The 25,056-nt window shown below is 39.9% G+C and overlaps 1 protein-coding gene across 10 annotated transcripts in view; it reads left to right on the forward strand.

The window, feature by feature from the left end:
• The window catches only part of ABLIM1 (actin binding LIM protein 1), a 202,737-nt gene that overhangs the window by 167,224 nt on the left and 10,457 nt on the right, over positions 1-25,056 (forward strand). For 7 of the 10 annotated variants that reach the window (XM_054071490.1, XM_054071488.1, XM_054071491.1 and 4 more), the window contains 9 exons: positions 4,336-4,371; positions 5,473-5,602; positions 14,054-14,158; positions 16,454-16,501; positions 19,044-19,190; positions 21,313-21,404; positions 21,598-21,694; positions 23,802-23,863; positions 24,169-24,229. In XM_054071490.1, the coding sequence (XP_053927465.1) occupies positions 4,336-4,371; positions 5,473-5,602; positions 14,054-14,158; positions 16,454-16,501; positions 19,044-19,190; positions 21,313-21,404; positions 21,598-21,694; positions 23,802-23,863; positions 24,169-24,229 (778 nt within the window). The remainder of the gene's footprint in view (positions 1-4,335; positions 4,372-5,472; positions 5,603-14,053; positions 14,159-16,453; positions 16,502-19,043; positions 19,191-21,312; positions 21,405-21,597; positions 21,695-23,801; positions 23,864-24,168; positions 24,230-25,056) is intronic. The other 3 variants (XM_054071486.1, XM_054071485.1, XM_054071487.1) reach the window with 3 other exon arrangements.

A 25,056-nucleotide genomic window follows, 5' to 3' on the forward strand; every position in this document is an offset into this window, starting at 1 on the left:
CACTGAGATTCTCAACAGAATATGAGGAATACTGTGTTTTATGGCAGTAAAAGGATTAAGAGTAGCAGGATGCTTTCTGTCGCTCATATCGAAGAGAAATATTCTTTCCAGAGCACTTTGCCAGACAAACTGAATAAAAGCTGATGTAGGTCAGGATGAAGCGCTTTTCCACCTGGGAAAGCAGGTTAGCTGTCTTACGGAAATAGCTGCCTTCCATTTTAAACTGCTGGCATTCAGTAAGGATACCCTGCAACGATAGGAAAAAAAAAACATCTATCTAATTTATTTTTTTTAGATTTGTATTTAAAAATGTCTCTTCAGGTTGCAGGGTCCCCCAGTTTTCTCAGGTGAACTTCCATAGCTGCAATTACTGTGGACGTGGTTCCAGTGCAGATCACGAAGCAGGTTTTGTCATGTAATACCATCTGACTGTAAACGAAACGTCCTGAGTGCAAATCTAAATGGACATGGAAATGGATTTACTTCCTTCCACTCTCAGTGACTTTACTGACTGTAACTGAATTGAGTATGAAGATGAGCTGAGGAGAAAGAAAGTACAGTAAATCATTCAGGCACCAGGGGCGTGAAGATCATCAACAGATCAGAGCTGCCTCGGTGATAATATAACATGAGTTGGAAATTCGGGAGACTGTTAACTCAGGAATAAGATAAGAGATTAACATGTGAAGATATTACAGAATCTCCCCCTTAAATTTATGTCGGTGGTGAATCCAGCTGACACCTGGTTCAAAGCCACTGCGAGATTTGTTGGTGACCTCTGACCAGATCTAACTGGCCTGATCCATTCCGCAAAACCCTCTACAAATCCCAGTCTCTTGTGAGTTGCAGAGGAGGAACTAATCTCACCCAGAGGTGGTGAACTGTTTCTTAATCCTTAAGGGGAGGCTTTTCACTCTCAAAGCAGTCTATCGGAAGCTGACTGCTGTTAGGCTGTTCTGGGGATAAGCAAAAGCATTTGGGGTTTTCTTACCCCGTACTTTCACCAGCGTTAAATCTAATTAATTTCTGGTGACTAGAGAAATTTGTTCTGGAAACAGAAGAACTCTCACCTTCTTTTCAGAAGATCTGGGTTTTCCACCTAATGCTACTGCTGACTTCTGTCACCTTGGGCAAGTTACCTCACCTCTTTGTACCTGTTTCTCCTCCCTTCCCTTGCCCTGATGAGAACACAAACCCATTGGGGCGGAGTGATCTCTTACTTTGTGTTTGTGTTGTGGTAATCAAGTGACAACAATCTCTCGGTACCTCATACATCAGTCACCATTGTCTTTAAAAAGCAAAGGAGGTGACATGTTTGGTCATGGTAGGGATTTGCAGGCTGTGAGTGATTTAATCTGCATTCCCTTTACAAAGTGTGGGTGGTGATATTAAATAAAAGAGGAGCCTACGTTTAAGCTCGTGCACTAGAAATGCCCCTCACCGTGATGTAAAAAAAGAAATGAAAGAGCCTCCAAACTCCGCTAAGAAAGATTTCTTGATGTAAAAGGGAGATGTGCAAGAGCCACCAAAGTGAATCCAGTAGTGGAGACAAACCTTAATTACAGGCAGTGAGCTACAAGAAAATTATATCCTTTAGCCATAGAAAGAGAGAAGACGCACCATGAGACTTTCCTCTTTATTGCAGTGGAAGGGAAATGCTTTGAAAAGTTTCTCACTCGTGATCCTAATCTTGTTTTTCTGAAAGTCTTGTGATGGAAAATGTTTTCAGGCAGCACCATCTAGTGGGACAGGCGTTTTAGTTACAGATCCGCTGGCAGTTAGCAGGGAGGTGAAAGGGACCTCAGAGGAGGTGGTTTAGTCTCTAAGAGGTGAAGAGATGAGATCTCTATATAAATTTTCTGCTGCTAAGGCTGGCTGTAAATGTATGATAACATTTCCAGATACTGTTCGTTATTCAAGTTCTTCGTGTCCTATAATTTCTTCTCTGATAGCAGCAATCTGATAAGCATTGAAATTGTCTTTTCTCAGCTCTGACCTTTGCTGCCTAAATACTGAGAGAAGCAGCGTTTTACCCATGTGTCTTTTGTTTCTAGTACTCTGTCTCTTAAAAGCATTCAATGTCTGGAACAACTTTCGGTAAAAAAGTTGTCATAAAAGGAGAAAAGTATTTTTTCCAACAAGATAGATGCCTCAAAATGGAGCAGGCATCCCACCTGGTGGTTCAATAAAAAGCCAGTTAAAATGAGTTCCGTGTAAGGTGCTGGGACTAGCAGTATAAAACGACACTTATGCAAGTGTGCAGAAATTTCCCAGAGCCCAAAATATCCTGAACAACTTCAGGTGTTACAGCAGCCCCTGAAATCACAATGTCATAGAGCATCGAGCCTGTTGCAGCGAGTAGAAATTTTCCTGTAGATTTGGTCAGAAAAGGCTCTCTACTCAGATTTTTTTTCAGTTTGAAGTCATCATTCTGTATTTCCACTGTTCCAGAACTGAGTTGTTTCTTCTCAGTTGACTGCACAGTGTATTTTGAGCTGACTGGGGTGATTCTGGGCTAGATGAGATTTTAAAAGACCTCTTAAACCCAGAAGAACCAAATATTCCTTGGCAGCCTCAGGGTCTGAGATACAGCAGCTCACCTGTGCATGATAAAACAGTAAACCGGCTGCAGAGTGCCGTTCCCTTTCCTAAAAAGCAACAAGATGATGTCAATTAGTGATGGAGTGAAAATACACAAAAGGTCAGTCACGGATCTGGCACATTACTTTCTGGAATGCCTTCCCAGTCTTAGATTCCTGTGCTTACCTTTTACAGGAGTCATTAACTTAGCATCCAGGCAACCACAGCAGATTATGTAAATCTGTTTATTTACAGTAATGTACAAATTACTAGCAGAAAAATGCAGCAACGCACATCACAACGTGTGCTTTTTTCCTTCGTATTGAAAGCTTTAGATTAGATGTCAGGGGTGGAGTTTTTTTTGTGGAAAATGATGCTACAAAGCAGCGTGTGCAATATGTTGCATGTGGAACAAAGTTTTTATGGCTGCTGCAGTTATATCTATAATGAAATGGTGGTTTGCTGTATAGAGCTTCTGCAGTTATAAGGATTAGGAAAATAAGAATGTAAAAGGCACTCGAGGCTTTGATGGAAAGTAACAAAAGCAGTCTTTAAAAAGCTTTATGGAAAGTTGTTGACAAGGAGATGTTCTGTATCCAAATATAAAATGTCACTCCTTTGTTTGGATACTTTGCATTCACAGCATCACCGGCTCCATGAGAGTCAGCGAACTCTTGATGCAAAATATATAGCTGGGCATTTATGATCAGAAATTCTGCATCCACCTTACGCTATTGCTGTTGTACATTATTGTAATAGGTAGACCAGTGTCAGCAGTTTTGCTTCTGAGACATCACCTTAATAGGTGTATCATTCTATAGTAATTGTGGTCTTATTGAAAAGCATAATCTCTTCCCCAGTTTATTATGGCAATTAAATAATATTGAAGTTTAGTGCATAAAGAAAATAATTAAATCCTGATCTTCCAGCTTCAAATTGCCTTGTGATTAAAGGGCACGTAACTGGTAATTTTATATAGCCTTTATTTGTGTTTGTACCATCAACATATGCATGATCTTCTGCTTCGTTTCCAAAGGTATTTCTTGCCTCAGTTATCCTGTCTCTGTAATACAAACTTTTCATAACATTGTGCATGTTTCTGCCCACTGGCTTTTGTGCAGTTCTTTCAATTACTCACTTGTAATTCCGGTCTGTTCTCCTTACATTACCGTGGAAGAACACAGAGATTTAAAGAAGATCATATCAAAGAAATGTTGATGACAACTACATACTCCTTTGCATGGGTATGAAATGTAAGGCCTTGGGGAGAAGCACATTTTTGCCAGAGTCTATGTGTTGGAGGAAAAACATGCTTCATCCTGGAAGTTATTCTGTATTTCTGATGCCATGCAAAGCTCTGAGTTAAGATTATTTACTTTTGATTTCCACTTTAAAGATTTCTTCATAACAAGCATAGTTATTAAATTAATAACCCTTCCTGATTTTGATCTTTACAGCTATGTTTTAATTACCACAATGATTAGATGGCTGAGAGATGATGGTGCATGGTATTTGACTTAATTATACATGCTTATAAAGATTCTCCCAGAAACTCTAATTGCTTCAATGATTTATGGACCAGTTCCCGAGCAATGTGGAAAAAGCAAGTTCCAGTGCTGCATTGGCCTCAGTAATTTCTACGTTGCCGTTTTATGTTGCCACATCCCCATGCATCTGCAGCAGTGTTTAGATTGCCGTTTGCTGGCCCAGCACATACAATGATCTTTCAGTAACCTTATTTTTATGTCTTTGCAGTCTCCAAGGACGTTATCACCTACCCCTTCTGCAGAAGTAAGTTTGGTGGGACTTTTGGGGCCAGTATCTTGCTGTGATTAGAACTATTCACTTCAGCAAAAGCAGGTGTTGGTTTTGTTATCAGCCTGATCATCTCCGTTTGCCACACAGACATATTTTCTGAATATTGAAGCTTAACAAAAATTAACTCTAAAAGGGAAACATTAAGTTCTTATTGACAGATTGTACAAAAACTGAAGCGACAGCTCTTACCCATTTATAAAGCGGAGTAATTTGCCCAGCAGAGGTCACTTCTTGTTGTGGCACAGGCAGGCTCAGAGCTCAAGAGCTGGATGACTTACATGGGCTAAAATGCTGCTCTAAGCATCTGAATAATAAGCCATGTTTGCTGCTAAAATATTCACAGTTTTCTCTTGAAGATTGGCTTGGGTTTGCTTTTCTGTAGGAATTAATTTGAACATCACAAGAACATGAAACATTTGGGAGGTCATTTGTCAGGATACAATAGATGCCATTGCAGGAGCGTTATCGTTTTGAGGGTTTATGGGGTTGCTTTAGGGGGGTAGGTGTTATTTTTATTGGGATTTTTTGGCTTTTTTTCCCCCCCAGGAAGCCAAGTAAATTAAATTTCACTATGCAAGAAAGGCTAATGTTTTCAGGTACAAGGGGAAATCTAATTTGGGTGCTAAATACCTTTTTATGTAGCTACTCAAGACACGTGGTAAACGAAGCCACAGAGAGCTCTGTGCTGGAGCTGTTGAATTCTCGCTGGTCTCCAGGTTAGCTAGCTGAAGGCTAGGTCATATATCTCATGCAGGACGCTGCAGGACAGACATACTCAGCTCACAGCTTCCCTTACAGAGTCACAGGAATGTGGGCAAATGTAGGATTATATAGAATTCAATAGAAATTACAGATGGAGTTGGAACCTTCCAAGACTGAATTCTGACCATGATTATAAAAATGGATTGGAGTCTTTGGAGCAGATCATTACACAACAGTAATAATGAAGTATGTGGAAAGCTAAAGGGATATTTTTATTTTAGTAGCTTCTGCTGGTGCCTTCAGATCGTGAACAGGCTGCTAAAGATGCTTCATGTTCATTGACATTTATTAGTGAATGCTTCTGTTCTGCAGGGTTATCAAGATGTTCGGGATCGCATGATACACAGGTCTACCAGTCAGGGCTCCATTAATTCTCCAGTCTACAGTCGTCATAGCTACACACCCACCATGTCACGTTCCCCTCAGCATTTCCACAGACCTGGTAAGGGCAACTGCGTTAGAAGTATATGTAGAACTATTGTTCCTTTATTATGTCACTTAGTGCAGCGCTTGTTTCTCTTAGCAGTGAAAATTTAGGATTGGAAAATTGTTGCGTATTTTAATATCTCCTTTTCTACCTTTTCTTTCGTTCTTGATTGATGCAATTTTTTGCACTATGCTAATTAGCGTTTCTTACTTCGTAAATATGTATCTTCTGGTTTTGTTTCTGATTAATTATTTTTGAAATCTTCATATGCTTGTGAAAGTGAGCAAATATTTGCAGCAGTGAATCACAAACTCGATTCTGGGATTTGGGAAAACTATCAAGGACTGAAAACAAAAGTTATGGCTCGTGTATACAGAAATCACTAATGTAGGGGTCCTCCCTCCTAAAACCAATTCATTTAAAGCTTGCAGAAAACCCCATAGATATTCCAAACCACTAGTCATTTTTTCTAACATAGACTTATGGTTTGCAAAGTAGATTTCCTAATTAAAGCTGCAGGCAATTGCCTGGAAGCATTTAAAAACCACAAACTTCACTTATTGTTTTTGCAGTGATGTACAAATTCTACGTACACTATAGAAAATGTACAGGTCATTCAGGTTCCCAGTGCATTCAGAATTACTGGTCACATATATAAAAGCAAGATATGAAAACAAACTGTTCGTCCACACCCGCACTGCTTAAAAATGTATCTCTAAGTGCTATTCATTGAATACTTTTCAAGACTGATTTTATTGTTTATGGTAATGAATTAAATCTTTGTGATCTGTTCTTAAATCGTGATACAATAGTGCGATTCCATCTTCCGTGGTGGTTACAGGTGAACAGTTGGGATGCCAAAAGCCCATATGCAATCAGAGCTGCATTTTTTTCAATGAAAGATTCGTAGTAGAGCTGCCACTGTGGAACTTGAATGCTGTAGCCGTTTCCTAGTGGGGGTGGGCTGAAAGCAGCTAATTGTGTCTGTCATTGAATGCCTTCTTTAAAGGACCCAAGGGAGGTGGGACAGAGGCAAATTGTGTCTGATATTTGTGTCTGGCTGTGTTTTAAGATGACTTTGCAACTGAAACTGAAAGAGATTAAAAAGTGAGAAAAAGCTGCAAACTTCTGTCTCTGGATTCTGGCAATTTTCAGGGGATTTTTCCGTTTGTATCAGTTGCATCAGGGTTATGAACAAATCCAGGCCCTGTTCCAGACTCCGCTGTGACTGAGTTTTACTGTCTGTGTTCAGTCCTAAGGACCTTCCCCAGAAGCAGCCTCTGTTGATGTAACTCTTGCGATGGGCGGATGAGCTCAAGCCAGAGTTTGGATCCAAATGTAAAATCTTCAAAAGTTTGCAGCCTGCGGGATTTTCTGAGAAGATATTTATTCAAACTTACCTTTGTTCAGATGATCTCATCTTTGGCTTAACTTTCTGTTTCTCATATGACACAGAAGTAATGCTGTAGAATTTATCGTTTTTATCTTTGCTACCCTGCTTTGGGGTAATTGTTAATGCTACTTTATAATTTTCCTACAGTAGTTATTCATGTTGAATAATAACACGTCTATTTACCATTTTTCTTCTAATGGCATTTATCATCACGTTATTTGGAAGAATCATTTATCTCTGAAAAAAACCAGTGGCCCCTGACAACTTTTCCTTGGCTCCCAGCAAGCCCTTGAGAGACAAGTGAACCGGCATGTTGACGTTGTCAGCATAGGGTTCTTCAAAAATTTGAGTGCTACGAGTTCTGAAAAAGTTTGCAGCCTTTTCCTCCTGCAATGCCCTAAGCTGATGTTGGCACCGGTTTGGGAATGTCTTAAAACAATAGAAAACAGCTTGCATGCCTCTTGACTGACATTTCTTGGTCAGTCACTTTTCAAAACAGCTGCTTTCTTAACTAATCGAGCGTCAACGTTTGCAATGTTTGCGTGCTGCTGGCAGGCTACCTTTTGGTAACAAGGCATAGATCAGAAGCTCATTAAGCCAATAAATGTTACGCTAAATTAGCGATGCTGTTCAAATCTGAGCCTCTCTTCTAATTCTTCCTGTAATTTTGTCTAACATTTATGAACCCTTCGGTACGTCTTTAACCTTTTTTTATTTCTCCTTCCTTCTTTTCAGAACCCTAATTGTTCAATGCCTTTTTTTTCTTCCTTTGAAGCTTCCTTCCCTGCCTTTCTCTTATTGTTTTTCTTTGTTTTCATTTTGTTCTGCCCCCCGATTCCCTGCTGCCGCAGAGCTGCTTTCTACTGGTGTGCAGCGGTTGTCATACCTGCGCACTAGCAGTCTCAGCTCCACTCACCATGACTCCCGCCCCAACTCCCCCTTCCGACACCACTTCATCCCCCATGTCAAAGGTAAGGAGCCAGGATTTGCCAGGGAGTACCCTCCAGGCTGGAGATTTATTGGCATTCTGTCAAAGCTAATAAGGTGTATCTCCGTAAGGTTGCCATTGGCTGTGTAGCTGAGCATGCCTCAAAATGCACCGTTACACTTAAAACTATGTTAGAATAGACATAATGTCCTTTTTTCAGAGGAAATATGTCATTTCTAAGGGCCCTAGTTGAAGAGTCAACAAGCAATTACCTATTAGAAATGTACAGGAAAGCATCGTCATTTACTGTTTAGAATAACGTGTGCCTAATTTACCTTCTTTCTAAGTAGTACGTTACAATCACTACAGCAATTAGCATATCCAATTTAATTATTATTTCCACATTCTTAAAATATGGATTTAGAAATTGATTACAAATCTTGCCTGGATGAGGGCAAAGTGATTGAAAATACGGAGAAGGAAAAAACAAAGATTATGTAAAGATTGATGGCAACATGAAAGTTAATCATTGCCAATCACATTGGCAATGATTAGTGCACAACAAAACAAAAGTAAAATTTCTGGGCCTCTCCTCAGCCAGTGAGAACCAGAAGACTCTGCCAAAAGCAGTAGAGTTGCAGGATTTACACTACCTGAGGATCTGGTCGTTTCTCTTTTTTTTTCAGTCTCTTCTTTTCCTTGGTTTGATTTACGGAGAGAGTTGTTCTTTCACTGTGTCCCTTTAAGGAGCTCATTCAGCTCAATAAGCTTTTAGGTTTGTTTCTTCCTTTCTGTGAATGTGGTTTTACTTTTATTTCTATTGGAACGTTCTCTGGCTGTGCCATCTCTTCTGTTGGGAGAGAAGGTCATGGCTTATATCACCTGCAAGAGCTCAAAAAGACAATTGAGTAAGTTGAACAGAGATTCTATTCTGACACTACTGATGTACACAACTATGAACTGGAGATAATCAAGGACAGTTGCAAGGATGTTGTTGCCATGAACTTCCAAGAAATGCTAATAGATCTCAATATTATAGCTCTTCAAGCATTCAAATCACCATTACTAATTTTACTCTTGCCTTTTCTTAGATGATTTTTGTTAATATGCACTTTCAACTTTCCTATAATGTCACTATTAAGGTAAATCTCACTTCAAATTTAAAAGATTGGGACCCTTAAAAATAGATACACTGCTCATTTTCAGCATGCAGTTAATTCATAACCCTTGCAGTTTCAACATTTCTTTGCTGTAAACCCAAATTAATGCTCACACTCTTTCAAGTGGCATTTTCATTCTTTTTTTTCTGTTGAGCAAATAGCTTCTTCAACAGACAAATCAGAAGAACTATTGGAAATCCATGCCTGTTATTTTCACATATCAAAGCATTATCTCACATGTAGATTAGGTACAATCTTTTATTAGCACAAAAGGCCAGGTGGGATTGCAAGGGCTGTCGACAATGGGATGGGTATGGTGCTTATCAGGGATGTTGCGTTAGAGATTGTAAGAATCCATGATTTTCTGAAAATTTTACGTTAAGGTCTTAGGCCGGGACTGGATTTATAACTCAGCAAAGCTCCTGAACACCGGAGTTCATATCGCTGTGACTGTGCACCATCTGGATGTGGTACATTTGAGAAGGAGCAAGTGTAAGGTACCCACATCTTGTGATTTATATCCGTGCAGCAGAGAAGAGAGATTAGTCTGGCAGTGGCTGCACCTCATGCAATTCCCTGATATTCTTATCCAGAGGAGTTCGTCTTGGGTATTCTAGGTGTCTAGTTTCAAAGTTTTACCTTTTTCCTGCATTGTTTTACCCTTGAGAGTAGTATTTTTATGTCTAGTAGTTAGATGTAGTTAGAGTTAGATGTTTGGGAATGTATCTGAAATGAGAACTAAAGCATTGTGGGAGGTAATTGGGTGTGATAGATAAATCTGCAGTGACTCAAAGAAAAGGCAAAGTGTGATCTCGTTTGTACCTGGTCAGCCTTTCTCCAAGTCACTTGGACTTTATGAACCTGGTGTAAGTTGTAAGCAAGATTCCATAAAGCTATAATTTGGGTTTTATTTCTTTAGGCAAAGGAGAATAATTTTCAAGAAGTAATGATAATGAAAGTGGCATCTGACACATTACAGTTATGTTATTTCAAGCCAGAAAAGCAGACATTTAGACCAGGTTTCATACAGCTGAATGCTTAAACAAGGGTAATTCTCAAGTCTTGTATACAAGGCCAAATGTAAAGAACTCTGAGGAGTGAAGGGACTAAATACGCCTCAGAAGGTCTTAGTGAGAGTTCATTAATGTCACATACATGTTAAACAAGCTGGAAGAGGGTGTAATATGCATCAGCTTAGACCTCATTTAATCTCATTTGGACTCTGTTGAATTTGGTCTTGTTTCAATAAAGTACTGTATTTGCTATGAAAGGATCAAAACAAGTCCATGAATGAAAGAAACCCTGACCCTACAGAAATTAGAGACAAAACTCACATTGAGAGGCAGAGTTTAATCTCGCATGCCTAGAATTTTTCAGAGGCATTCAAGAATATTGCAAAGCCCCCGTAAGTTTTCTGCGTAAAAAGAGCTCCAAAGTAATGCGTTCTCCTCTGCTTTCAGACCTTCCCATAAGGAATCTACCCAAGTTCATAGCGAATTTTGGCCTTGGTTTTCACAGGTTCCTGCCTTCCTTCCCTAAGGCAGATCTCTGAAATCAAATGCTCTCAGTGTGTGATAACTGTTTTCCAGGGTGGATGCAGCTGAAAGCTCTGCTCTGGAAAACAGCTGTGTTTTAGCTGTTCCGTGACTCTCAGTTTTGTGCTGGAAATATGAGTTACGTATCTGGACAAGATGATGAATTATAGTTTGTCAAAACCTGAATAGGATTTAGGGTTTCAGGTGCTGTTGAGCTCTTTTTCCTATGTCTATTCAGATGTAGAGCAAGAAAATTGCAGGTTGACAAAAGGCTCAGTGTTGGTTGCATATGGATTTTTGGCCAGATTCTGTGATCTGAGCTTGTGAATCACGCAGCGAGTCCAGCAGAGAACATGTCAGAAGGCAGAAGGCTTCTGCCTTACGCTGTGACAGGTATAGGCAAGCGATTATATTCCTGACTATATTCCCTCTGACTATAGGAACCTGCTAAACAATATATAGAGAAAATGGGAACTACTTGGTGGAGCAAACAGAACAAAGGAAAAAAAAAGCCTCTGCATTTCACTTCTGAGGCTGCTGTACTCAAGTTATTGATTTTTATATCAAAACTTACCCTGTTCGCTCTGAACATCCCCCACCCACCTGCAGGTACACACATTTAACTTCATGCCAGGAGCGTGGGGTTAGTTTTTCCTACAGTGTTGGTGAACATAAATGGTTGCTTTGTGGAGTTAACACTAGTTATGGCACATCTGAGCTTTTAAGAGAAACTCCTGGGCAGTCACAGCAAGGAACCCAAATTCAGAGCGTGCTCAGCCCCTATTTTCATGTGGAGCTGCAAGCAGGCTGGCCATGAGGTTAGCAGCTCTACTTTCCTGCACATATAAACACGTTCCACAGATGTTGGCACTGCTTTCATAAATTGTAGGTGATTTTACAGCAGCATCTGAAGCACTTAAGCCTCGTTATTAGAGTGGGTTCATCGGGGATGATCTGATCAGAATATAAGTAAATGTATCATCCCTTCCTGCAGCGGTTGGAGGTAATTGAGGCTGCCGTCCTAGAAAGTATAAAGAGTCATTTGTCAGTACTGGTGGGAGTCATTAGGAAGAGAGAAGCTGCACAGGAACTCCAGGAAATAAAAGCCAACAGAGACATCGGTAAAGAAACACGTGCACCATGATACGGTGCTAATTGTCTGTCTCGTTTTGTGTGCATTATACAACATTACCAGTTCTCTGTAAAAAAATTATCTGTGTACCAGATACAGGATTAGCCAGCGTACATCTATGGATGTGAACATATTAATTGTGTCAAGTTGGGATAAAGAGAAGGATAAAAGAAGAGTTTCTTCCCTGTATTTGTAGTGTTGGTAATAGAGGCATTGTAAACAGATTATGCCCACGTTTTGACTACCAGTTCTGAACAGGTAAACCGTACTTTTGACTCTTCTGTTACGACAGACGAGATCAATAAATCCCTTTTGATTCTTCTGATTTATTGGATATACTAATGCCAGTGGAAGCAGAAAGGCAGAAATTACACGTCTCCATAAGGGTTATGAAGTTTAGAATCAATTATATCTTGAGGTCATCTCAATACGGATGTTTTTTTCCCTATACAGCAATAATTTTACTGAAAAGTAACTCATTGTTTCTCAATAGAAACAAAAAACACGAGTAAAATCAGCTTAACTAAGTTGGATGTTTCACTCTCATGGTACTTCAAGGGCTGGACAAGTAGAATACAATATTGGAATTGCCAAATAATGGCAGAGATATAATAATACTATTTTTAAATGATTGTTCATATTGCTTTTTATAGTCAGTAGACCTAGTGCTTACTGTTACCTGACCTGAAGCTCAGCATCACTGCACCCAGAATAGAAAACCATCATCATGTTTGGGGGTCATCATGTACACTAAGTGATTCAGGGCTGAGATATCGAATTGGCAAATACAGAATTTTGCACATGCATTCTTCTGGACAAATTTTGTACAGCCAAGACCCCTGTACTGTGCATGTAATTTTTAAAATGTGTGTGCAAATGGATCGACTTGTGTACTAGCAAAAGCCTCTGTGGCACGGATCTCTCAATGAGGTCAATGTAAAGAGCTTTTTTTTTCTCCCTCTGGTGCCTTTTAGATTGGCACGTGGCTGTTCAAGTAAAACACATTGTGTAAAACGTAAACAAAACTCCCCCCCCCCATATCTATAAATAAGAAGTGTGCTGAGTTCAAGGTTTTGTGTCTTCTAATGGGGCATAGGAAGCCTGTAATGGAAGGATGCCTGCGGTTTGTTTTTTGTTGTGTTTTATAGCCCTCCTGTACTTGTACCCCTGCCCTTTTTGTTTCTTTGCTTTGTTAATCAGCTTTTCTAGGGTTTTTTTGAGCCATTGCGCATACCTGAAAAAGGAAGGCGGTTTGATGCTCCCCTGCCTTTCATTATTGTGGCCACCCATTCCCATGTGAAATAAGCACCAGTATGAGATGGTTTTGCTTGTGCGAGAACGGTGCAAAGTAAAAGGTAGCAACATTCTTTTACGGTACACACGGAGTCGTGTGTTTGGGTATCTGGCTGTTGAGTCTGGATGCTTAGGAATCAACCAGCATGGTTCTGCAACAGCCCTCTCACCCCGACAGACACGGGAACTTCAGGGCCCTTGGATTGCTGTAGTGTATTGTTAGGAGGCAAAGAAATAGTCCTTGTAAAAGCAATCCTGCGAATGGAACAAAGTGCGTGTGCAAAACGGAACATAAGTTTTTAGACTTTAGATTCAGATTTGCTAAAACAGCAGGGGTGAAGTATTGTCACCAGAGCCAAATTTGGCATTGACAGAGACTTGGGATGGAACCAACGATATGGGCGCAGCCACCAGATGGGCTGCATTGCTTTACAAATTGCTTTGCTGTATCAAAAATGTCCTGCAGAGAGCTGAACCAATGAAAGAGTGTGTATAGACCAGCTATGCCTTTTGATATGGGCCAAGTGACGTAACAGCTATTTTTCATCTCTAGCTTCTGTACGCTTTTGGTTTAGGGAACTGTAGTAACTGCCAGCATCTGCTTCTATCTGCTTGGGAGCTGATTTCATTTCGGGTTTGCGTATTAACTACTATGCTCTGTGCCTGCAACTTTCGAGTCCAAATATCAATCTCCGTACTAAATCATTGCCAAGTAGTCTTCCATTCTTCTTTTCCGTGCTGCCCATCTAATCACACAGCTCCTGCATGCGTGCTGTCAGAATGAATCTGAGCTGCTCAAACCTCAGCTCCAGCCTGAACATGAATTTTTTTTCTTTGCAGGAATATCAGGGGAAAAAAAAATATCACGAGGTTCTTGGTTTTGTTTGTTTTTATATTTTTGGTTCAACTTCTTTTCTCCCTGGAGGTTTTGATTCCACCGATTTTTGTTTGGGTTTGATTGGGCTTGCTTTTTTTTTTATTGCTCTCCCTCTTCTCATTTTGTTTTCTCCATTCTTTCATTGGAGGCAATGAGCCGTCCAGCGGTCGGAACTCCCCTGTCCCCTATCGGCCCGACAGCCGCCCTCTCACTCCAACTTACGCTCAGGCCCCTAAACATTTCCATGTTCCAGGTAGGAGCTGGCACTGTATATGTCTCGGTGTCCCGTCACAGTGTAGAATGTAGCCTTTGTAACTTTTGTCTTGTCTCCATCGTTTCATGCTGTTCACCATGGGGTGCACTCACAGAGTTCGGAACCGCCTGCTCCTGGGCTTGCCGAGAGGAGTAATGAGTTAAGAAATGGGGGAGGGGTTAATTGTGATTTTCACCTGTTCTTTTGGTTGGTGTTTCACCATTAGAATGCCTCTGTTTTCAGGGTCTGTTGATGGCCTGTGAGCTGGATATGTAGGGCTTGATTTTTCTCGCAGCTGTACCAGCTGAGCACTGGCATAACTGTCAGCTTTGGAGGAGTTGGTTTGGATTCACAGTGGCGTGCAGAAAGATTTGATCAGTGAGCCATTCCAGGTGTTCACTCAGATTGTTGGGACTTCAGTCTAGAACCAAACAGTTCTAGTGTAGTGTTCCATTTTTTTAAAGCACGCGAGTATGTTTCTGTGCTTGTTTTGTGCAGTGGCTTAGTGTCCTCAGGAAGACTTTCAGATCCACAAGGATATGTAACCCTCAGGGTATCCTCCCTATAAAGGGCAGTCTCTGTTTTGAAGTGAGCTGCAGAGTTCTTCCAGCCTAGGAGAAACTCATCTGTCTTGGAATTAGATGAGATGAGGGTGGTGTGTCCCTAGAGTCGTTGACACGCATCTTCTGACTGCATCACTGCTGGCTGAAAGCCTTATGATATCGAGTTATTCTTCAGGTCCCCTTCGGTCAGGTATCCCTTTGCATTGCCAGAGGTTCCTGCTCTTCCTCCTTTCCTTAGATCTGCCAGATAAACTGTTTGTGGGAACTTTTTTCAGTCAGTGTGACCTGGCCTGGCTCAGGTAGGCTGGTTTAACTGCTTAAGCTAATCTGGCTTACTTGGACTTGCGTCAGCCAAAGTGCACTTGCATGAATGGCTCTGAGTAATAATCTCCAGCGTGGTAGGAGAGCGGTCCTCTTCAGCTGGCACACTGCGGCCACAGAAGGAGCCGTGTTCCTGTCCTCCTTCTAGCTTTCTGGTATAGATGTGCGCAAAAGTCCTGCATGACTGACTTTGTACTGTTTATACGCGTTTGCTGGTCAAGTAGCCGTAACCGATCACTAACAAGAATTAAATACCTCAATGTCTTTGTGTGCAATGAATTTGCCTGTTTAGCCAAGGACATGAGGTTCTGCAGAATAAGATTTGCCTCTGTTTCTACAGATTCGCAGGATTGGCTCTCCTTAATGCCAAAGGCTAAGTTGTCTTCTGTAGAGCTTTAGTTGGATTGGAGATACACAGCATGTGTTTCTAGAATGCTTTTTCTTCTTTCATTCTAATGTAAATGAAATTTATTTTCAGGCCGTATGAAGTAGCAAAATGGGTTTCTGACAATATTTTTCTGGTTCCCAGTATCTCATTTTGGTTTTGGCCAATTTTGCACTGATTTTGGATTATTAATTGTAGCTATGCTGAATACATGAAGTGTTGGTTTGGGTGGGAGGTAGTTTAGAATGAACTGTTTCCTTAGACCATTGTTTGTAAAACTACATCTTCTAGGCGTGCTTTAGGTTTACCGCATTAGCGTTCCAGGGAGTGTTTTTATTCAGATTTACATTGGTGATATGCAATGTATGGGCCTTACATTAAAAAAATTACAGAAAAAGAAATAAAATCTGCCCTTGTGATTTGAGAATTAGTCGTTTATCAGTTAACACTGCATGAAGCATCTCTGTGACTCGCTGAAGTGTAGCTGTTGTTGACTGTTCAAAACAGTGTTTTAGGCAGCTATTTTATTCCTGGATTTTGAAGTGAGTGGTAGGCTCACCGCATTCTCCTCTGCTCGATCCAGCCGCTCAGGTGGAAAGAAAATTGAGCTGATATGACTGAAGCACAATTTTCCATAGAAGTTATTTGGGGTAGTTTTCCCCAAATCGCTTGTACCTTCACCATTGAACTGTCTTGCTTGTTTGCATTCCTTCTCTAATTTTATACCACCGATAATCTTCTGAATGTTTAAAAGGAATGATTCATGACTTGGATGCATCCACATGTTACAGAATCAGCCCCAATGGATTCATGCCTCATGTCTTTGACTTTTCACTTGTTCTTATGTTTTCTTTTCTTTTTTTTTCTTAAATAACCTAATTTGGTGTAATACCAGAAATAACTTTCTGGCTTTTTCTTGTGCTACATCCTTGATTTGTTCTGTCTATTATTTTAGTGTTGGAGTTACTGTTATCTACAACAAAAGTAGTTTTCATATTCCCATTTTTCTGTTTCTCAATTTCACAGATCAAGGGGTCAACATCTACAGAAAACCACCCATCTACAAACAACATGGTAAATTACCTTCCCCTTTTTATTTCAAAACTGGATTGTCGACTAAATTTGAAGGCATGCAGACTAGTGAAAAGCATTCTGGTTTTACTTTATAAGCGTTAAAAATTAGTAGTCCAAGCTTGAAACAGCTGTTACTGCATGTCCCGATGAGTGTGTTTTAAAGCATGTGGCTTCATTCGTATTGTATTAAATCTTGGCCAATGGCAAAATTGCCATTGACTGGGATTTTGCTGTCTCTTTAGTATTATGATGCCTTCCTCTATTTCACTTGTTTAAGTTCATATTTTCATAATACAGGTACTGATCATGTTAAAATGGTTTAACAAAAGACTGTTCTCTGACAGGGACCTCATGGAATATCCTTATATTAAACAGACAAAGTACAATAATTTATTTCGGCAAAGGTGGAGATGTTATTATCAGACTGGAATCCCAAATGTACCTTTAAATAAGAATCTTTAATTATCGATGATAAAATAGGTGACTTGTCACTAAGAGGGCTAATTTGATTCTCAAGCCCTGTGATACAGCTCAGGTAACTTGTTTTTCCATGTGTTTGAATTCTGAGTTAGACGGTAGTGTTAGTGCTCTTATGTTTTCTGTATAGATGTTTTTGTAGCAAGTCTGAAATAACAATGATGGCAGAAGCCCACTGCCTTGCAGTCTTTAGTACTGCAGAGCAAGGTCCTGCTTATAACGGAGTTGTCACTCTTCTCTTCTGCTGTGAATAGAAAGCTTCAAATAGATTGTTTTTATGTAGTGTGGTGAAAGACAGGTGACTCCACTTTTTAAAGACTTTGAGTTTGCATCCCTTTGCAGACCCTTTATCCAATGAAATGTACTTAGAGTTAAATAGCAAAGCAGCAGTACGATAGGGTTTAGATGAACAGTTGGCTGAGAGCCATTGATCCGAGATGATTATTTATAACTACCTGTACAACTGCCTGAAAGGAGGTTGTAGCAAGGTGGGTGTTGGCCTTTACTCCCAAGAAACAAGTGGTAGGATGAGATGAAATGGACTCAGGTTGCACCAGGGGGAGTTTAGGTTGGATGTGAGGAAAAATTTCTTCACACAAAGAGTGGTGAAGTATCGGAACAGGCTGTCTGGGGAAGTGGTGGAGTCTCTATCCCTGAAAGTGTTAAAAATCTGTAGACATGGCCCTTCAGGACATGGTTTAGTAGGCACGGTGGGGTTGGGCTGATGGTAGGACTGGATGATCTTAGAGGTCTTTTCCAACCTTAATGATTCCGTGATTAGGAAAACCAGGGATGTTTATTCTGTCATCAGGAGTGAACATTGCATATAACACTGTTGTGGTTTTTCCCTCTTTCTTTTTTAAGTTTCAAACCATTTGTTCATTTTGGAAAAAGTCCTAACATTATTTTTGTTTATTTTTATGGTTTTAATATATCTTCTCACCTCCCATTAACATGTGAATGTTTAACCACTGACATCACCAATTCTAATACGTAAGTACTGTTTGAAGTCATGCTTTTGTAAACTCTGATCAGCTTCCTGCATACCCGCAATTTTGCTCAGAGTTGCCTAATGATAAAATGCTCAGGATTCCCAATGATATCTAAACTATGCTCCTAAACTACCCTGAATGTGTTGGATGAGCAACACAGAGCTTCACTTTGTTAACAGATGTCTTTCTGGTTTATAAAAAGAGAAAAGGAAAAGAAAGTCCAGAATCCTTGCTGCTAATACTATAGCTTCGTGTCAGAGAATTTGATTTGAGCTAAGAGTTTGCACATAAGAGGTCGTTAAGACTGGTTTGAATGCAAATTGAATCCCATTGGATTATCTTTCTTTTTCATATCAAGAAGTGAAAGCCATAACGTGCATCCTCAGGTGCTTTTAAGAGATTTGGCGTAGACTGGAATCTTGAGTGGATGCCCCACTGCTGAGATATTTTATTTCACTGCAAGTGCCTTTCCCTGCCAAATTGATCCGAATGGAGTTTAGTATTTATTAACAGATCTACATCTGCTTTTACTACTCCTGCATGCTAATAAGCAAGGGCATGCAGGGGCAAAAATCCACTGGTTAAATAAACCTATTTGTTTCAGAATGTTTTTTCTGTGTTTATTTTGCAGCTCTGTCACAGAAACATAGGGAAAAATTAGCATCAGTAGATTTAAATTTAGTGCTGTTACTCTGAACTATTTGTTTTCATGCCCTAGAGGGAAGGCAGATCAGTACATAGCTCTGGTTTCATCTTTATTAACAATCAGTTGTCCTTAGGAGATATTGGCAAATTTTCTTACTGTTGCCTGATCAAACACTGTGTAATCCTAGTAAAATCCACAGCTGATTTGGGGTTATTTTGGAGATGGGGATGACTAAGGAATTTTTATTCTGATCAACTGGCAAGAGAAAGACATTACTTCGCTTCCAATTGCAATTAGAAAAGCAAAATGTGAAGATGTTTGCTTTTGAAAACTAAATTCTTGTAAAGTATGAATTTTTGCCAAAATAAAGAAGACCTTTATACTGGTAGAAATTATTACATAGCTAAGTTCCCTGATTGCCATCTAGATGCAGCTGCTTTGGCAGCACAGAGCAAGTCCTCCGAGGATATCATCAAGTCCTCCAAGTTCCCAGCAGCTCATGCACCAGCACCCAACGAGATACCAAAGATTGAGACCGACCACTGGCCAGGTCCTCCCTCCCTTGCAGCCGTAGGTATGAAAAACAAAATTATACAAGTGATGTGACTTTAAAGGTACTGGTGACAAATGTAGATTAATAGTAGAGCCGTAAAAATGGGTAGAGAAGATTGTGGTGACTCCAGGTGTTTGCCACAAAGTGCAGTTCTTCTGGTGAGACCTTCAAGTGGTAATTTAAAAAATATTGACTAGAACTGAGTAGAAGAGGTTTTGCGGGAGTTAAAAGAAGTGCTTTGTCACACAAGCCTGACTTCTTTCAGTTATTATCTATTTAATCTTTTAGCTTCAGCTAATAGCAAATATTCCACAGAAAATAAGATTGCTTCCGACCACATGCCTGTTTTCACGGCAAGAAGCAATGACTGAAGTGGAACAGTTAATGGACTAAAAAAGTCCTGATTTTGAGAGTTACTGGTTCTCTAGTTTCTACAGACTTCATATTTTTCATCTAGTATCTTATCTTTTCTTTAAATCATGTATACGGTCATTTTTAAGTTTTTTTTTGTTTTGTTTCATGCCTTTTCTTCCTCTGTTAGTTTTTATCGCTTCTCATAGCATGAACTAAACTATCCAGCCTGGTTCATTTATGAAGTCACATCTGAAACACTGAAGGTGTTGCCTGTTTCAGATTTCTGTGAGGGGGTGTACGGTTTTCCTCGCGATGGGATATTCATAGAAGCGCTGGGAGAGGAGAGGAGGGATGGGAGGGGTTGGTGACCAGTTGAAGTCTGTGCAGCAGCAATTAATTGAAAATGCCCTTTATACACAACCTGACAAACATTACAGTCACAGTGATAACGTCTACATACTAAACTCTCCTGATGATGCTTGGGGTAACCACAGCATTATTATGCCATGTGTCTGAGGTGGAGCCTTTGTTGGAAATTTTGGCTCTCAGCTCAGTCTCCAAGCAGTGGATAACAACTTTTTGTTGTTTCCAATAAAACTGCTTTGTGTATTGGCTATCAGGTGATTTTATTGCACCTGGGAATCTAAACAGGACTGGTTTGGAAACTATAAAAATAAAAATGTGCTCATGGAGGTGTTTTATTCAGAAATAAAAGGGCATCCTAGAAATTTAATCACTGAAAAACCCACAAGCTCCATTTTTTTCACCTTGTTATCTGAAGTGATATTTTTGCTTTTGAGCTAGAATGATCTCAACTGTCAGAAAAGCAGTATTACTGCTGCTGTGCTGAGAAGCCTCGCAAAAGCTTGAGACATCAAACAGAATGATAAATAATTTAAATACAAATACTTTTTTAAATACTCCATACTTTTTTCCTCTGTCCATATTAGCATCAATTTAGCACTGCTATAGAAAACCTTTTTGATTGATATAAAACTTCTGATACTTTAGTTGCAAAATTTAGTTTCCATTCAAATAAAAGACTGAGTTTGTCTAACATAGGATTGCTGAATAACTATATCAGGGTATAGCGTGTGCAGAACAGTATAGCTACTGTCTAAATGCTTGCAGCATGACATATTCTATGTATTCATGGAATCGTCCTGCTATCCAAATTGGACTGTGTCTTAAGAATATTCAGGAAAATAAAGACTGTTCAATAAAAAGTAAGGAACTAAGTTGTATAACACCTGAGTCAATTATGGTGAGCTTTATCCAATGGATCAAATTAGTATACTTCATTTTAGACTAAAAATAAGGCCTTGTTTATTCCAAGTATGAGTGTCCATTTAGGAGATTGATGTAGGTGGGTTTTTTTTATTTGAAATGTTAATTCAGATTTGCTTTTCTAAGTCTAGATAGAAGTATAGATGTAAATCAAACTTTATGTTTTCAGCCACTTGGTACGGTTACTGGTGCCATTAAACCCCATGTTTCCAGAAGTGGCGATCTAAGGCCCTTTTGCATTGATTCGTGGCTTTTGTATCCAAGACTGTTGCTTGGTTTGGAACTCATGAGCAGTTGAACTTCATGTTAATTTTACAAAGTCCTGATATCCATAGGACAGGTGATCTAGGCGAGTTTTATTAAGGGTGGATCTGCAAGGAAATACTGCTCTGTCTGCTCAGTAAATGAAACTGGCCAATACTTTGGATGAGCATTGAAATCTTCACGCTGTGGTTGAACTGATACACAAAGTTCTCTCTGTACTGTGGTCTTCTGGAAGCAGGAGCTGACATGAGACGCAGATCAAGTGGAAGAGAGGAAGATGATGAGGAGCTACAGAGACGTCGGCAGCTGCAGGAGGAACAGCTAATGAAGGTGGTTATAAGCTTGCCATTGCAACTAGATGATTATTAAGGTCCTTTCCAACCCAAACCATTCTACGAGTCTATGATTCATGCTGCTTCCAAGCAGCATCCAAAGAAATGTCACTTTCTTTTCTCTGAGCAATTTCTACTATTGCCTTGATCAGCTTTATTTTATTGAAATATTTTTTAATTGCCATTTATAGCTCAACTCTGGTCTGGGACAATTGATATTGAAAGAAGAAATGGAAAAGGAGAGTCGTGATAGGTCAGCGCTTTCTGCCAGTCGTTATGATTCTCCAGGTAATTCATGGCAATAAAGCTAATAACGAAGAGTGAATAATGAACACCACATATCAGGTCGTCTCCCAGAAGAGACACCACTGGGAAGGCTACTGATAGGTGCATTTGGGGTATACTCCCTGAAAGAGTGGCCTAATTAATTAGCTGGTTTTGGTGAGAGGAGAAGTGTCATGGTTGTTTTTTAATTAGAAGAAATGTGAGATTTTCAGGCAATTTTGAGGAGAGAGATTTTCTGATATAGATAAGGGGTGAGATAAAATATTCAGTGCCTATTACATCACACGCATGCTAATAGGGTGGGCTATTAAATTACAATAACACATTCTGCTTTAACTGGTGGTTCCCATCACTGTTTAGTCTCTCCTCCTAGGGACAGAAAATCTGCAACGTATACCGGTGGGGCTGCATATTCCAAACACAGCCAGTGTTTTGGCCTTGGCTGATGTTTTGGTTGGGGATATTCTGTTCCAGAGCAAAAGCACAAAGGTCAACTTTGGTTAATTGGTGGTTTAGACTCTTGGCTTCATTGCACATTTTGATAGATATCTGTGGCCTTCTCAGATCTCCAGAGAAGGGTTTGAGGGTTTTATTTCACTGTCTTCATCCACTGGTCATAGGAGCACAGCAACTGTGCTTCGAGCCAAGAAAGGACAAGATGAATCTCTTTGGAGTCATCCACTGGAGTAGCTGCCAAGCAAACTAAGATTTCCTCGTATTCTGTGTTGTATAAATGTATTGCCTGCATTGTCTTGGAGAGAATGTCTGTGGCTCTTCCTCACTTTAATGTTTACAGAGCCAGAATCTACCTGCTCAACTCAAGCTTTATGATTTTTGATTAACCTTAGCACAGGTTGGACAACTCCTTTATTGGAGATGTGTCCATCCCTCTTTGCAGTGCTAATCAGTGCAGTCATCAGTTGCCTTTTGTTGAATCAGTGATACTTTTCCCAAAGCTGCTTATTGTTGGCAACAACAGTGCCTCAAGTTCTACAATTCCTGCCCTGCTTGGGTAAAAATAACATTTTAAACCCCCAAAATTGCATTCTTTATGTGGAGGATCTTATCTGAAGGTGTTGTATTTGGTGTAAAGGTCTATTGGTCATTATGCTGACAGTCTTTCTACTTATCCATCTTTCTGTCTGGATTTGAGAAGACACCCTTGGCATTTCCATATTGTCTTTATCTGCCTTATGCAGTTTCTGAGGTCAGTGCATGCTAAGTTGAACGCCCTTGGATACCTTATTTCACTTTCATTTCAGATGAAAGCAGGAGTCACAGAGGTCTGTTGAATGATGTCATGTTCTCAGAGGTGTCACACCATGTACAGCATAACTTATCAAATCAGAATGGCAAATTCTCAAATTCTCAAACTCGTTTGAATTCACTCAGCACTACCCATTCTAATTGTGCTCCTAGTGAAGTCAGTACCAAAAATAACGGCATTTTCTCCTTCATAGCACACAAAAGGCAAGCTGAAGCATGTACGTACAGAGGGACTGGAGGGTGCTAGTCATCTGCATCTTGGCTTGTGCAGCAATGAAAAACGGAAGCATGAATGCTATAGTTGCAGTAGAAAGGATAGAAAGGAAATTCATGAAAGGGGCAGAGATTATGATGGTATGTAAACTGTGTGCCACTTAAGAGAGTGGAATTGAATGGAACTGCATGGGAGACTTAATAGGGAACCTATCCAGCCAAACACGGTTGATCTTGGATTCTTCTTGTCCTTGATCTTGGTCCCATCATCAGATGCACAGCAATACTTATCTAACTAAGCATTAAAAAGTTATTTTGCTCTGTTGTCTGATCCTTGAGCATTACTTTCAACTTAGTGGAGACCACTTTGATTTTGAGGCTGACAAAATCACAGTGTCACTTCACAATGACCCATCACCACGGCATGATAAAGCTGTGTGGAACTTACAGAATGCAGGGAAGGTTGAGGTGAGTCTGGGGCTGAGGTGTTAGTTTCTTGAAGTCTCAGTTGGTTATATCCTTAGCTCCTATAGCTGTTTTTTTTATGCTAGATTAGATTCCTCAATGTTCTTGGTTTTGAGTTTCCATGTGATTTTTCCAGTAAAACATTTTTTCCTTCCTCATTCAACAGCACATGCTTCAGCATCCAAAACCTCTTCTCTCCCTGGCTATGGAAAAAATGGACTTCACAGGGTAAGGAGATGGTGATTTTGAGAAGCAAAGGTGGCTTTAATTACCCATGGTATTTACTTCCGTATTAACTGTGTTGGATTTTCAGTTTGATCAGGCTTTCTTAGAAAACCATGTGAACTCAAACAAAGCCTAATTTCCCTTTCCACAAACTCCATTGTTAAAAAAGGCAAAAAAGCAATGCAAGAAATGTTGTGAAAAATGAGGGGGGGAGGCTTCAAACAATTTTTTTTACTCCCCATGTACCAACCTGCTTGTGAAGTCATGAACTGTGAATTTATGTGCACGTCCTTCTTCTCCTGTTACAGCCGGTGTCTACAGATTTTGGTCAGTACAACAGTTATGGGGATGTGAGTGGTGGTGTTAGAGGTAAGGCTGAGGAGCCTTTTTACATGCCGCTTCATTACTGAACATGTTATGATGTTCGATCATTTCTGCTGTTTTATTTTAAGGTTGTGGATGTGGTTATTTTGTATTCGCTCAGTAGGTTTTAATTTCCACTGGTAAACTCAACAATTTTATCAAACTCTGCAAATACCTATTAAAAACTTTGGGATTCTTTTGTTCGGTCCATTATGTGGAGCTGATCCTTTTTTATTCCAAGGGACTGCTTTAACTTTGGTGCAAATGGAAAGCAGGTAGCGTGTATGTTATCAAGAATATGTACTGAGTTCTGTTACAGTGTTTTCTTCCTCTGAAAAATACCATCCACTCTGAAAGAATGTGCCACAGTGGCAAAAGAAGGATAATGCCTTCTAATCTTCATTGCTGATCCTGATTTTTATCATTATGTTGAGCTACATGTCAGTCATTGCCTAATAAAAATTGACAATATTTATGGAAGTTATGAGACTTTGAGAGTTAATGTGTTTAAATGGTTTGAGCTGAGAGAGAGACTATCTAATTATCTCCAAAGTTAAATTGATCCGGACTATCTTAACCCTACAATCAGGCATCTTCTGTTGGTGCTTGTCTGCTTATAGACTGTGGAGGAATCTAGACAGCTTCCTGAAGGCAGAGGTTAGGTGAGGTGGATCTTGCTCTACACATTTGAGTTTTAGTTGGCTATTTATTCACTTGATTGTGAGGTTTTGTCTCTCAATAGTTCCAAAGTGACTGGATTTTCCTAAATGAGAAGCCTGCTCAAAATGAAAAGGGCTGCAATGTTTGGAGTGTTTCACTCTTTACAAAGTCCA

Source organism: Cuculus canorus, chromosome 7, assembly GCF_017976375.1.
Source record: "Cuculus canorus isolate bCucCan1 chromosome 7, bCucCan1.pri, whole genome shotgun sequence".
NCBI classification, from domain to species: domain Eukaryota; kingdom Metazoa; phylum Chordata; class Aves; order Cuculiformes; family Cuculidae; genus Cuculus; species Cuculus canorus.